The 16,423-nt window shown below is 44.4% G+C and overlaps 1 protein-coding gene across 1 annotated transcript in view; it reads left to right on the top strand.

The window, feature by feature from the left end:
• Positions 1-16,423, top strand: part of LOC126455875 (protein Wnt-10b-like) — a 196,669-nt gene that overhangs the window by 68,126 nt on the left and 112,120 nt on the right. The window contains exon 3 of the mRNA XM_050091635.1: positions 7,731-8,086. Coding sequence (XP_049947592.1) covers positions 7,731-8,086 — 356 coding nt within the window. The remainder of the gene's footprint in view (positions 1-7,730; positions 8,087-16,423) is intronic.

Raw genomic sequence — 16,423 nt, 5'->3', positions numbered from 1 at the left:
CCCACGATTTCCTGTGGATCGATTTGTACCTCTTGTTTTAAGAAACGTTCAATCTCGTGTGCCTTTGGTCGTGTGTAGTCGTTCGCAAAACTGAACTTCAAAGTCGTTTTTCTGTACGAGTGTGCCATCTCGTTCTAGACTCACAACACCGCACACGCGAAGCCGCTCAGGCGTAAACAAACAGGCGCGCGCACCACAGCGCGGCTGGCGGGCAACACGGTCCGCACTGTGTCACTGCCGAAGGCAGACTGCTACCGAAGCACGACTCACGACCGGCCCTCACAGCTTTACTTCTGCCAGTATCTCGTCTCCTACCTTCCAAACTTTACAGAAGCTCTCCTGCGAACCTTGCAGAACCAGCGCCTGTCCCTTCTTCTTGTCAGTGTTTTCCATGTATTCCTTTCCTCACCGATTCTTTGAAGAACCTTCTCATTCCTTGCCTTATTAATCCGCCTTGCGTCGAAAGGTAAAATTGTGAACGTCGCAGCAGAGATTAGTCAGTAATCAAAACAGAAGACATATTTGCAACCGCTAACTGGTTTAGTATAATGTAAACATAAATCGAATATAGATCACAAAATAAAATACAAGTTGTGAAAGAACGAGTTTCGAACCATCATGAGCTAACATTTTACATGCGTATGACTAAATTTAATCATATGAGAATAGTCGAACATACAAAACATAACATGCAACAGAACCGGTTAGATAAGCCTAGATGAGTTGTAACAACTTGAAATAAAATAGCAGCTAATATTACAGATAAGGGGACACAGAGTAACTGCCAATAGTGCCACTGATACCGAACATACTTGTTAGGCTGGTCTCTTGCTTTTGGCAAATTACTTAGGCTGGTCGTCTACAGGGCCATATGATTAAGAATTCGATAACAAGTATTTATTGTCTTTATATGTTTAATACTAAACCCAATTTTCATCACAATTTGTTTCAGGATGCAGTACTGAACATTACTTCAAAATATAAATAAAGGAAGGACAGTCCTGTAAGTTTCATTGATTCAGTATAAACTATACTGTCGCAATAATCAATCTCACCATTAAACATGTTTCTATCAATGCTACACAGAACTATCTTTACTAACATCTTTGTTTCTAGCATTTTTAGGTAGATGAAAATGTAACAGGTGTGTGTATTCAGTGATGTTATAGGTCTCGCCGATTTATGTGCACACGTTACACTTAATTACGTTTCGCGTCAGCTGTCAGTCTGCATTAATCATCGATCCTCTGCATTTTTTCCTACATTTGGGTACAGTCTTCTGGCGTTTGCTGCCACCCTATAGCAAATAGCTTTGTCCACACAAAGCCTCATGGATTTTCTAGAGTTATCAATTAGATAACAGCCGCAGAACATCAAGGAAGTGTCTCCTGTTTTCATTATTTGCAGTCACAATCACAAATGATTTCTTATAAATAATCGATCTAAGCTGATGTATACCATTATGATATCACTGACAGAGGTTACAGTTTGCTTACTGTAGTGTTAAGTGTTAGCTTCCACCTATTGTAAACAATGATTAGGTCTTAGGTATCTATAAGGGGTACCATAATTAATAGCGAAAACTGACATGAACCACTTTATATGATAATAAAAGCGAGCACGTTCTGGTAAACATTGGTCTGTAAGCAAACTGTTTAAGAGATGACGGAGAATATGTGGTGAAGAGCGACCACTAACTTCAGTACGAAGTACTGTAAAACATATGAGAAATGTGGAATTTCCGATCAACTTCTCATTGACATGCGCATATATCTTACCACAGCAGCCACCTTTAACAGAAAATACAACGCTGCTTCAGCATATTCCAAGTTACAATTTACCGCACACTCATGCCTGTGAAAGCTGTTGATTTGTCTGGGGCAGATGACATACAGTCGACAGTCAGCTGCAGGTCATAAATTGCTCGCGGTGCGTCACCATGCGTTACCTGACCTCTCTCCGCATCATAATATGTCTCAGAGTCAGACAGCACACTCCAAAGACTTGACAGTGCACAGTAAAAAATCTCGTGTTCAGCTACTAGGGCGTTCATGTGAGCCACACCCAAAGCATTACAAGTTGAAGCGAATAAACCACTGGTAAAGCTGCGAGGAGAATTCATCTAAAATAAATTCCTCCTGCGGCTCTGTTTCGACGAATATGGGAATCTTGCAGAAAAAATCCCAACTGTGTGTGCAGAATATATTGGATAAATAAGCAGCTTCCAGCCGTCGCAGCTGAATATATGGAGATGCGGGCAAGGTGTGGAAAAGTCCTCTTATACCGCACTACAATGGGCCACAAGAAATGTCGACCCTGCAGATTAATGCCAGGACCAGTTTATCATTTCATAATCAGAAAGCAAAAATCACAACTGCAATGGAATTACTGACTCACTATCACGATGAGTGCGGTGTGTGTTCAGGTCGGTCCAAGTCTACTAACGGCGGTGGTAGTGTCTAGTGGGTACCCACAAATAAACGACAAGGCATATAGGAGCTGGAGCACACTCCACTATTATGGCAGCCGGGCTGATTGCCATCTGGAAGTCCTGATATTCGCACAGACGACCACAGCAGATACAGCAGTCATGATTTCTGTTAGTATGTCAGCCCTACAAGTGATTAGAAGACATCATAGTAGTTTTACCAACCCCATAGTTGCAGCAGATTATCGACGTTGTGTTTCAGAGTGCAGACGAACTATCGCAACTTCCTGATGGTATGGATGAAAGGCCCCTCTGGGATACTTGGAAGTGAACATGTAGATGTCCTAGCAAAGAAAGAACCTCTACATGGAGCTATTAAATATGATAAATTCCCTCTCATACATGTGATTACCATACTTAGAAAGTGTTGTCGTCGTACTGGCAAGGTGATTGGTCAAGGACATCCAGAATCAAAGGCAATCACTAAGCACTAAATGATCCCACTATTCTAAGAATGGCATTGCATAATAAGACACAAACTTCGAGAAGCCTCACGATAGTTACAGCGCAGGTGAAACTTAATCATTGGAAATTTAACAAACACCTCCCAAACTAAGCACGTGTTTGTGGAAAGGAAGAAGATGCAAACTATCTCTTCCTACAGCGTCGTCGTAACACAAATCGCACAAACGTACTTGCAAATACTTGCAAGTTCGCAAGAAGCCTCCAAAAGTTCTTAGCATTCAACGATACAGCAATTTATAAAGTACTATATTCCCACATGCTACTGAGGAGGATAAGGAGCGCTCAGCGTATGTATGAATGTCACTGTGACCCTCCTATATGTATGTGTCTGCATAGTAGTGTATCTATACGTATGGCTGTAATATCAAATTCTGGCTCTTGTATACTGTTCTCATGTTCTGTCTAGATAATACTTAACGATCTACACAAAAATTCAATTATCTATCTGCTGCTTTTGAAACAATTCTTACAGAAATTAGGCATATCTCAAATCCGTACCAACGGCAGTTTATCACTTCTTACTGTGTTGCCAGTAGGATTTTCATAGCATACGACCACTGCGTATCCAGTGTTACATTTTCGTCTTGTTTACTCATTTTAGTATACTTTGGATGTGGAAATTTGTTTTATTTCGGAATCTGTCTTGCTAAACCGTTGTAACTTGGTACCAGGACATTTAAACTAATGTATACGCTGAAGTGGCAAAAACAAGCCGTATTATAACATTTCCGTTGTTGACATGGCTGTATAGACACATTCCTTACGCCAATAAATTTAAAAAGAATTATGCCTGCAGCTTTCGGATGGAAGCCGTCAGCGGGTGACGCTTGCTTGCAGATTCGATCCATGAACTTGTATTCCCAGTCGCAAATGTACACTAAACAGCTAGTATAAAAAATTGATCAGTCAGTAAATTAAACACACGATCTTATGAGGACTTGGTAATAAGTCGAAACCAAGAATATCACTTGTGATCTATTGAAGGGGGTTCATCTTAAATTATAGTAGCAGAGTGCATGTGCTCAAGCTGCTTCTACTGCAGCATTCAGGAAGCGGATCATTTTTAAAGGAAAAATTACAAATATGCCTAAGTACAGGGCTAACATGTGCATCAAAATACTTTAATATTCGGCTAGTCACTCCATCATATCCATGAGGGTCCTTAGTCTTTAGTGATTTATTTATTGACTCAGTCTCCCCCTTGTCACTATCGGAGAGAAGTATTTCAGACAATAATCTCGGAAAGGAATTTTCCAAGAGAGTTATAAGATCCCCTGTAGAAACTAAGTTTTCATTTAATTCATCGGCAATGCTCAGAAAATGGTTGTTAAATACTGTACATACATCTGACTTATCAGTAACAGAAATATTTTTACTACGAACTGACTTTATATCGTCGACCTTGTGCTGTTGACCACACACTTTCTTCACAAATGACCATATGTTTTTAATCTTATCCTGAGAATCAGCTATTCTGTTTACGTACTATATACTCTTTGCATTCCTAATAACATTTTGAAGCACCTTATTATACTGTTTGTAACGTGCTAAATCAAATGGTTCAAATGGCTCTGAGAAGTATGGGACTTAACATCTGAGGTCATCAGTCCCCTAGAACTTAGAACTACGTAAACCTAAGGACATCAAATGGTTCAAATGGCTCTGAGCACTATGGGACTTAACATCTATGGTCATCAGTCCCCTAGAACTTAGAACTACTTAAACCTAACTAACCTAAGGACATCACACAACACCCAGCCATCACGAGGCAGAGAAAATCCCTGACCCCCTAAGGACATCACACACATTCATGCCCGAGGCGGGATTCAAACCTGCGACCGTAGCGGTCGCGCGGCTCCAGACTGAAGCGCCTAGAACCGCTCGCCCACACCGGCCTGCTGTAATGGGCTACTGTAGCTTGATTGTGACTACTTCTAACATTTTGATATAATGCCTGCTTTGTTCTACATGATATCCTTATCCCACTAGGCAACCACCCAGGCTGCCTTTTACTGCTGGTAACGTGTTTACAATGTTCTAATGGAAAGCGTCTCTCAAATAGCATGAGAAATTTGCTAAGGAAAGCACTATATTTATCATTATGTTATCGGTACTATAAACATTCTGCCACTCTTATATCTTAATGACGTTTAAAAAACTCTTTATTGCCGTTGCATTAGCTGTCGTACGTCGTTTGTAATTATATGTAACATTTGTTTGAATACAAAAGCCTTTTAGTGCTAATATCTATTCTCGTATATGAGATGTGGCTCTAGAGTAACGGGACCGATGCCGCCACATAGTAAGCACGCATGCGCCAGAAATGAACGACCAATAGCTGGGAAGCGTGATGTCTTCTTAGTCGAATGTGGCATCTCTGGTATTTGTAGACAAATCAGATGCTACCGTGGCCTTCATTTGTGTAAAAGGTCTTATTGTGATTTCCCGGAGAAATGGTAAGTGTCATAACAGAGCAGCGAATTTTCGTGAAGATCCACATGAAACTTGGGAAAACCGCTACTGAAACCTATCTTTTACTAAAAGGCGTGTATCTCGAAGAATGTTTATGACGTACGCCAGTTTTTGACTGGTTTAAGCGTTCCCAAAATGACTCACGCCCGGGACGCCCTTCAGCTTGGAAAATGGATGAAAATATCGAAATAGCAAGCGATCTGATTCTATGTGGCCATCGGTTGAGGGTTCGATCTATCACTGAAATTGCAGGAATTGACAAAGAATGCGTAAGCCAAATTTTACGTGAACAATTTAACATGCCATAAGTGTGTGCGAAACCGCTACCGAAAATTCTCACGATCCAACAAAAAGAAGTTCTTGAAATGTTTGTACTGACATTTTCAAAACCATTAAAAATTATACTAATTTCTTGGACATAGTGATACCATGTAATAATTCTTAGTTTTTCACTTATGATCCAGAAACTAGTCGCACGTCGATGCATTGTAAAGACCTAACTTCACAGACAACGAAACAGAGTCGAATGAGCAACTCAAGATTCAAAATCATGATGATCCTTTTTTTTCGGTATTCATGACATTGTGGTTTTTCTCTGTGTTCCTGAAGGTCAGACTATTAATCAACATTACTACCTTGAGTTTATTGCTCAACTCTGTGAGAAAATAAGGAAAAACGACCTAAATTGTGGAAAAACATGTCATGGATTTCACATCAGGGCGACGCACAAAATGGCTCTGAGCCCTATGGGACTTAAACTTCTGAGGTCCTCAGTCCCCTAGAACTTAGAACTACTTAAACCTAACTAACCCAAAGACATCACGCACATCCATGCCCGAGGCAGGATTCGAACCTGCGACCGTAGCAGTCGCGCGTTCCAGACTGTAGCGCCTAGAACCGCTCGGCCACCTCGGCCGGCAACGACGCACAAGCACACCACGCTGTCTGCTAAGAGGTTTCTAGCGAAGTGAAGCGTCCCAGAGTTAGACCATCTACCTTATTCTCCTGACCTAGCACCTTGTGACTTTTATTTTTTCTCCAAAGTCAATCTGCATTAAAAGAACAACATTTCAGTCAGTTGAAGCAGTGAAAGAGAAAACGGCACGCTTCATCTAGGAATTCGCTGAGGAAGACCTCCAGTACTGTTACCAACTATAGAAATTCGCATGGAGCGATGTATGGATAGAGGAGGGGAGTATACTGAGGATGACAATAACTATATGTGTATGTTTTTGAAATAAAATGTTTTACAGTAATAGCCCCGTCATTTTATAGCCACACTTCGTATATGATATATTTACACCAAATTGATTAGTTAATGAGCCATGACTTAAAGTAAGCTGTTGAGACATGAAGACCAAATATATATCTTTCACTCAGCAATGGCTTCATTACAAAGTTTATGGCTCCAATTGAAATTGAAAATGCATCTCTCTCGTTCCAGTCCTCTAAAATCGTCCGATTTTTTTTTTCTTTTCTAGTAGCGGCCATTGTTTCCGCTCCCATGTGGAGACGATCTGAGACTTCCTGAGTCCATGATGACAGGTTCGTCTATGGAAATACAGCCACTTCTAGAATGTAATAACTTGAAACACTGCGCTTTCTCCCTCTTGCTTCCGATTTCTAGTGGTAGGTTTTTTGTTTTGAGCAGCATTACTTACCGAAGTACGCGAAAACTTTTATTTTGCTTATTATAATCATTGAAATATTCCAACTTCTTGCCTGGGTGTAAGTCTGGCACCTTTCTGTTTTGTAACTGGTTCGCCGGCCAGGGTGGTCGAGTGGTTCTAGGCGCTACATTCTGGAGCCGCGTGACCGCTACGGTCGCAGGTTCGAATCCTGCCTCGGGCATGGATATGTGTGATGTTCTTAGGTTGGTTAGGTTTAAGTAGTTCTAAGTTCTATGGGACTGATGACTTCAGATGTTAAGTCCCATAGTGCTCAGAGCCATTTGAACCATTTTTTTTGTAACTGGTTCCTTCAACTTTTCGGCTAAATCTTCGCTTAGTTGGATTAGGACATAGTATCGGAGTGGTAAGTAGGCTCGAAAAAAAGCAGCATTTTCGTAACAGTAAGATGAAACAGCTGAAGAGTAAATGTGTGCACTGTCTACGATATGAATACCTCTAATGTAGTCTATAGGCGATATTGAACTCACACAGGTGAACGATGGTTTGTACACAGCACACATGGTACACCCACTCAAGAAACGGAATTTCAAAACAGTACTTTTCTGGAAAAAATGAAGCCGCCTGCTTGCCAAGAGCGCAGTAACGTGTACGGACCCCGGGCGCACCTGTTGCAGGGTACCGCGAGTCGGCGTTCGCGTACGCCATCTCGGCGGCCGGGGTGGCGCACGCGGTGGCGCGTGCCTGCAGCCTGGGACGCCTGCTCGAGTGCGCATGCGCCGCGCCGGGCGGCCGGCGCCGAGGCGGGAGGCGGCGCGGGGGCGGCGGCGGCGGCGGAGGCGGCGGGGGCGGCGGCGGCGGCGGCGGCCGGGGGCGGCTGGGCGGCGCGGCCACCAGCCAGTGGCAGTGGGGCGGCTGCTCGCACAACATCGACTTCGGCGTCCGCTTCTCGCGGCTCTTCCTCGACGTGAGGGAGCGCGCGGGCGACCTGCAGTCGCGCATCAACCTGCACAACAACCAGGCCGGCCGCCTCGTGAGTATTGACAAGCTGCCGTGCGAGACTCGCAGAAGGCGCTGCGCTACATGCTGACATGCATGCAGGATACGTTAACGCAATTTTAAATAATATACGAAAATAAAAGACTGGAATACTCTCTTTCAAATCCTGAAGTTATCAGGGGAAAAATACAGGGAGCGAAAGGCTATTTACAATTTGTACAGAAACCAGATGGCAGTTATAAGAGTCGAGGGCCATGAAAGGGAAGCAGTGGTTGGGAAGGGAGTGAGACAAGGTTGTAGCCTCTCCCCCATGTTATTCAATCAGTATATTGAGCAAGCAGTAAAGGAAACAAAATAAAAATCTGGAGTAGGAATTAAAATCCATGCAGAAGAAATAAAAACTTTGAGGTTCGCCGATGACATTGTAATTATGTCAGAGACAGCAAAGGACCTGGAAGAGCAGCTGAACGGAATGGACAGTGTCTTGAAAGGAGGATGTAAGATAAACATCAACAACACCAAAACGAGGATAATGGAATGTAGTCAAATTAAATCGGGCAATGCTGCGGCAATTCTATTAGGAAATGAAGCGCTTAAAGTAGTAAATGAGCTATGTATGGAAGTGAAACGTGGACGATATATGATTTAGACAAGAAGAGAACAGAAGCTTTCGAAATGTGGTGCTACAGAAGAATGCTGAAGATTAGACGGGTAGATCACATAACTAATGAAGAGGTATTGAATAGAATTGGAGAGAAGAGAAACTTGTGGCACAGCTTGAATAGAAGAAGGGATCGGTTGGTAGGGCATATTCTGAGGCATCAAGGGATCACCAACTTAGTATTGGAGGGCAGTGTGGAGGGTAAAAATCGTAGAGGGAGACCAAGAGATGAATACACTAAACAGATTCAGTTGCAGTAGGTACTGGGAGATAAAGAAGCTTGCACAGGATAGAGTAGGATGGAGATCTGCCTCAAACCAGTCTCAGGACTGAAGACCACAACAACAACACGAAAATAAAATTAAATCTCATAGACAGTCAAAAGAAACCAAAATACCTGACGCCAAAACGAGAAAGAATTCGAAATGTCATTTACATTCATTAAGGGTTATGATTTGAGGTCTGTGATTGTCCATTCAAAATGATCTGTTACTGATTTTACTACAGGCATACAAGAGACGTTAGTGCAGTAACTACGTTGGCAGCTTGAACTAACAACTGTCAACAACAAATGGGCATTCAACCTGTCAGATATCAGCAGGTAATACTAAGTAGCGGGAGTAGGGTGTCATCTTGCTGTGTCACAAATCGCTACAGACGAACATCTCCATATGAAGTTTTCAAGACATTCTCCAGAATGTTTATAAGAAGAGAAAAGTGTCTGCAAAGTTTGTCTCGCACATCTTCACTCCAGAACGGAAGACATCGACAGGGGGACGTCTGCCACTGCTTGACTGAAATTCAAAACGCACTCGTTTCTGGAAAAATATATCACGGGCGACCGGACAAAGTGTCATCGATAGGAACATAGAACAAAACGACAAAATACAGATACTCACATGAAGGACCAGCGCTTTGACGACATAACGGGCACTGAAGTCAATGTGGAGCGCAAATTGAGTGTTCCAAAGAAGGACTTTCCTAAAAGTTTCACATGATTGTATCAACGCTTTGTGCGTTGTATTCAATTTGGGGGAGGGGGGGGGGGCGTGTAAGATGGACTGACCTGGTATACCACTGTGTCAGTCGTGAAGTCTTACTCTGTCCACATATGAGATTAGATACAACCAGCAATAAATAACCAACAGCTGTTAATGTTAATGTGTGTGAAATCTTGTGGGACTTGACTGCTAAGGTCATCAGTCCCTAAGCTTATACACTACTTAACCTAAAGTATCCTAAGGACAAACACACACACCCATGCTCAAGGGAGGACTCGAACCTCCGCCGGGACCAGCTGCACAGTGCATGACTGCAGCGCTTGAGACCGCTCGGCTAATCCCGCGCGGAAACAGCTGTATTTTCATCTCTGATTTATATCAGAGGAATTATGTCATCATCAGGCCCTCTATGGTAACATACGGAGGGCGTTTATATTGTCAGATAAAATATGTGTAGCCACTATGCTACCACAGAGGGTCTGACGACGGCATAAGGGAATTCCGAAACTGATTGAGTTCGCAATAAATCAGAGATAAAAATACACATGTTGGTTTATTTTTCTGCTTGGTACATATGTCGGCTGTCGTCCTATTTTCCCTTCTAGCAAGGATGGATGAAGTGAAACTAGTCTAGATCATTAACCATAATCTCCGGGTGGAAATTGGTCTCCTACGTGGTTGTTGTTAATGGAAAGAATTGGCGAGTTTGTGCAGGAATATGTGAGTGTGGACAAAAACAAGAAAAAAATGTCCAATAAACCTGGGCTCTAAAGTGCGTACCTTAACAGCTATGAACACTTGCTCAGTAGAGGAGATGTGTTTCACATTAGCGAAGATGAACGAATGCTCATAGCTCCTCAGGTATGCAATTTACAGCCCGCGTTTATTGGACATTTTTTCTCGTTTTTGTCCACACTACAACCACTGAAAGTTACCAACCCTACACTATTCACAACTCAAGAACCGGTACATGTACTCAACTGTCAGAGGTATCAGAACAGTTTTCGTTTATAGCTTTCGGCTCGTTCGTTTCCGCCACAGGGATCCTTACTTCAAATTAATACATCTACCGTTCTCTATCATCCTAGAAAGTCTGTAACATCATCACGGAATCACCCCGTGTATACGTACATTTACAGACGCCCGTGCCTATAACTTTGACGTTCTGTAGTCTCGTTAGATGACGTTTCAGGACATGGGTTCCTAATCAAAATACGATATACTCACTCCCCTCTACAAGTCTTACAAGTCTGTAACGGGAATTTCCAACCACCTTGTATGTGCTTATACCAATCTGTTGGTTGATTTTTCTCTACGTCGAACGATCTTCCCACAAACATGCCACAAACTTTGTGACCTGATGTTTTCTGCATGGTCGTACTGCACCACTAAGTGGACTACGCTTATCGGTATGACAAGCGTCCACGCTTCAACATCTACCTGCTGTCCAGGGGAAAATAAGCATTAATGGCTAGCCCTTGTCACATGTGCCTGGAGGTACTAACCAATCCAGAACATACGATTTGTAATGGCTATAATTATTAATCTGCATATGATGTTAATACTGGCGTAATGTTTTTCAGTACAACGTCCTCAATCACCAAGAGAAATATTTGCACTTATACCCCTCCCCCCTCCGACCACACACCTCGTGAAATGACCAAAAAGATAAAAGCAGCCAGCAACTGGTTGTCGTACAGAGACTTACGGACAGTTTGTCTTCCGCGCACTATAGTAAAGCAAGATGGACGGCCTGTGGTGAGGGGCATCGGAGTGGTGAGACGATGACAGCGGTACATGGAGCGAGGCTCGTGGAGCACAGCTATAGCTGTATTTGAACGAAGGACGGAGTTGCGATATCAGGACAAAGAAGGGGCTAGTTTACCACACCAACTTTTGAATGCTGGTCGCCTAGCTCCGGCTAGCAGTGCACTTGTATATTGCATCAAGCGACTTGTGTTCTTGCATCCTCCGACACTGTACGTACTTGCAGTGCACCTATTATGCCATGTTAGATATAAATCCCCCTTCAGGGCTGACGTAAGAACCGGTGCTTTCCCAGGGCGGTCTGGTTCCGCGCGACAAAACCCCTGCACCTCGATCGGGACTCGTACTGCGCTCCGGACGTCGCCGATTGAGTCGTCAGGACCTGCCGAAGGGCCCGCGTGCGCTTCGGTTACCGATGGCGGCGCAGTCGGGAAAAACGTCTTCTTTGTTGCGCTGGCTATCTTGCCCTTTCCGGACTCCCTCTCCGTGGCTTTTTGCGATAGATGTCTGCGTTCCAGCGCATGGCAGTCTATTCCACATGCCGTGAAGGAAAGATTCTGACTGGGCACTTTAATCTTTGGTGAGTATCAGATTGCAGTCGTAGTGGTGGCCACCTTATAGCACTAGATACATTTTGTACTGAATTCGTCTTGAGTGGAGCGTGAAATGGAGTGTCAGCTAAGAACAAAAGGCAGGTAAAAACGAACTGCAATCTTTTCAGTACATTAAGAGTAATCTACACTACTGGCAATTAAAATTGCTACACCAATAAAAAATGCAGATGATAAACGGGTATTCATTGGACAAATATATTATACTAGAACTGACATGTGATTACATTTTCACGCAATTTGGGTGCATAGATCCTGAGAAACCAGTACCCAGAACAACCACCTCTGGACGTAATAGCGGCCTTGATACGCCTGGGAATTGAGTCAAACACAGCTTGGATGGCTTGCACAGGTACAGCTGCCCATGCAGCTTCAACACGATGCCACAGTTAATCAAGAGTAGTGACTGGCGTATTGTGACGAGCCAGTTGATCGGCCACCATTGACCAGACGTTTTCAGTTGGTGAGAGATATGGAGAATGTGTTGGCCAGGGCAGCAGTCGAACATTTTCTGTATCCAGAAAGGCCCGTACAGGACCTGCAACATGCGGTCGTGCATTATCCTGCTGAAATGACAGGGTTTCGCAGGGATCGAATGAGGGGTAGAGCCACGGGTCGTAACACATCTGAAATGTAACGTCCACTGTTCAAAATTCCGTCAATGCGAACAAGAGGTGACCGAGACGTGTAACCAATGGCACCCCATACGATCACGCCGGGTGATACGCCAGTATGGCGATGACGAATACACGCTTCCAATGTGCGTTCACCGCGATGTCGCCAAACACGGATGCGATCACCATGATGCTGTAAACAGAACCTGGATTCATCCGAAAAAGGACGTTTTTCTATTCGTACACCCAGGTTCGTCGTAGAGTACACCATCGCAGGCGCTCCTGTTTGTGATGCAGCGTCAAGGGTAACCGCAGCCATAGTCTCCGAGCTGATAGTCCATGCTGCTGCAAACGTCGTCGAACTGTTCGCGCAGATGGTTGTTGACTTGCAAACGTCCCCATGTGTTGACTCAGGGATCGAGACGTGGCTGCACGATCCGTTACAGCCATGTGGATAAGACGCCTGTCATCTCGACTGCTAGTGATACGAGGCCGTTGGGATCCAGTACGGCGTTCCGTATTACCCTCCTGAACCCACCAATTCCATATTCTGCTAACAGTCATTGGATTTCGACCAACGCGAGCAGCAATGTCGCGATACCATAAACCGCAATCGCGATAGGCTACAATCTGACCTACATCAAAGTCGGAAACGTGATGGTACGCATTTCTCCTGCTTACACGAGCCATCAAAACAACGTTTCACCAGGCAACGCTGGTCAATTGCTGTTTGTGTATGAGAAATCTGTTGGAAACTTCCCTTATGTCAGCACGTTGTAGATGTCGCCACCGGCGCCAACCTTGTGTGAATGCTCTGAAAAGCTAATCATTTACATACCACAGCATCTTCTTGCTGTCGGTTAATTTTCGCGTCTGTAGCACGTCATCTTCGTGGAGTAGCAATTTTAATGGCCAGTTGTGTAGATACATAGCGACAATTTTTATATGTTAATTCATGTGCGAGAGTGCATGTGGGGGCTACATGGCTGTGTAGCGAAAAGATAAGTTTAGATAATAATAAGTAAGACCAATTATTATAAGGAGTGCCCGCCCGGTTAGCCGTGCGGTGTAACGCACTACTTTCCGGGCGGGAAGGTGTGCCGGTCCCCGGTACGAATCCGCCTAGCGGATTAGTGCCGAGGTCCAGTGTGGCGGCCTGTCTGTGGATGGTTTTTAAGGCGGTTTTCCAATGCAATCCTAAAACAAAGGAAGTAGGTTACAGTATACTTGTTCGCCCACTGCTTGAATATTGCTCATCAATGTGGGATCCGTACCAGATAGGGTTGATGGAAGAGATAGAGAAGATCCTACGGAGAGCAGCGCGCTTCGTTACAGGATCATTTAGTAATCGCGAAAGCGTTACGGAGATGTTTGATAAACTCCAGTGGAAGACTCTGCAGGAGAGACGCTCAGTAGCTAGGTACGGGCTTTTGATGAAGTTTCGAGAACATACCTTCACTGTGGAGTCAAGCAGTATATTGCTCCCTCTTACGTATATCTCGCGAAGAGACCATGAGGATAAAATCAGACAGATAAAAGCCCATACAGAGGCATACCGACAATCTTTCTTTTCACGAACAATACGAGACTGGAATAGAAGGGAGAACCGATAGAGGTACTCAAAGTACCCTCCGCCACATACTGTCAGGTGGCTTGCGGAGTCTGGATGTAGCTGTAGATGTAGATGCCACGGCAAATGCGGGCTGGTTCCCCTTATTCCGCCTCAGTCACCCATGTCGGCGATTGCTGCGCAAACACTGTCTCCACGTATGCGTACACCATAATTACTCTAACACGCAAACATTTGGGGTTACACTCGTTTGGTGTGAGACGTTCCCCGCGGGGAGGTCCACTGGGGGCCGAAGCGCACAATAACCCTGTGTTCGGTGTGGGGCGGCGGTGGGGTGAGTGGACTGCTGTAGCCTGTTGTGGGATTGTGAACCACTGCGGGCTACGGCGGGGACGAAGCCACACCGTCGTTTCTAGGTCCCCAGTTCAATACAATACAATACAATTATAAGGAGTGGAAACTAAATTCCAAAAACACCAAGTGGATTGTGATACGACCGTCCTTGTTGCCTATACAGGGTGAAAAGTATTTAAACCGACAAACTCTGGGAGATTGTAGGGGACATCAAAACAAATATTTTTCCCTAATGTCATTTTTCCTATGAGTAGTATTTAAACCGGTAGAGGAATATTTCTCTGGTGGCAAATTAATTAAACCAACAAACACTTTTCCATTTTTTTATGGCTGAGAGACAACACATTAACACAACCCAATTTCAATTGCAGCAGATTTTCAAAAAGGCCTCCATTGACACGTAAGCAAAGGTTAGACCGTCGGATCACGTTCTGTCTGACACGGGCAAAAACCCCAGGAGTATCCTGAATTGCTCCTCCTGCTGCTACTATGCGGGTAACCAGATCCTCTTCTGATGCAACGAGTTGCGTAAACAAGGTTACGCATCTTTCCCCACACAAAAAGCCCAGAGGGGACGTATCTGGGGATCGAGCAGGGCATGGTACAGGACAACCTCTGCCAATCCACGTTTCTGGGAACCATCGGTCCAGGAATCGACGCACATGACGACTGAAATCTGCCGGCGCCCCGTAATGTTGGAACCACATGCGTTGTCTTGTAGGGAGCGGGACGTCTTCCAGCAATTCTGGCAATGCTCTGGCGAGGAAATTGTAATACTGCCTGCCATTTAATGGCCTAGGTAGCAGATACGGCCCAATTAAACAGACCCCAACAAAACCGACCCACACATTAACGAAGAACCGCACTTGATGAGCGCTAGTAACTGTGGCATGTGGGTTATCCTCACTCCAAACATGCGAATTGTGCATGTCGAAGACTTCATCACGCCCATTGCTTCATCGGTAAACAACACAGAGGATGGAAATGTAGGATGCATTTCACACTGTTCCAGGTACCACTGCGAAAATTGTGCTCTGGGTGGATAATCAACTGGTTCCAGGTTGTGGACACGCTGTAAGTGAAATGGACGTAACAGTTGCACTCGAAGGACTGTTCTTACATTCGTCCGATTCGTCCCCGTGTTACGTGCAATTGCACGAGTGGTGATTCAAAGATCCCGCTCCACATGCTGCAATACAGTTTCCTCAAATTGCTGCGTTCTTACCGTGCGACGGCGTCCTTGTCCCGGTAATCTGCTAAATGACCCGGGTCCCAAGCAGACGTTGGTAAACAGCATCAAAGGTCGTATGATGCGGGATACGGTGATTAGGATATTGTTGTTGATAAACCAGCTCTGCAGCTCGTCCGTTGTGGTGCGCTACGTAGTACGCACCAATCATATGAAGAGCGTAATACGGCCTCCACCGGTTTAAATAAACCTCATAGGAAAAAATGACATTAGGGAAAAATACTTGTTTTGATGTCCCCTACAACCTCCCAGAGAATGTCGGTTTAAATACTTTTCATCCTGTATACAAGGCCCATTCAATGAATAACGGAAAAGTTTTATAAAAAAAAAAGAAAACGTCGACAAAGTCTTGTACTTCTTTCTTATGTTTTGAGAGTGCCCTTGAACTATCATCAGATGGGGATGACACGCCTGCCTCGCCAACGGGATGCTGAGAATTTGTGAAACAAGACGGTGGCATCCTTGCAGGTTTGCACAAGCGTGGAGCAGCGGTGTGTCATTAGATCCCTGTTAACTGAAGTGTTGAAACCAGTCGAAATTCACT

The sequence above is a fragment of the Schistocerca serialis genome, chromosome 2, assembly GCF_023864345.2.
Source record: "Schistocerca serialis cubense isolate TAMUIC-IGC-003099 chromosome 2, iqSchSeri2.2, whole genome shotgun sequence".
In the NCBI taxonomy this organism is placed as follows: Eukaryota; Metazoa; Arthropoda; class Insecta; order Orthoptera; family Acrididae; genus Schistocerca; species Schistocerca serialis.
This window is presented reverse-complemented; position numbering and strand designations above follow the sequence as displayed.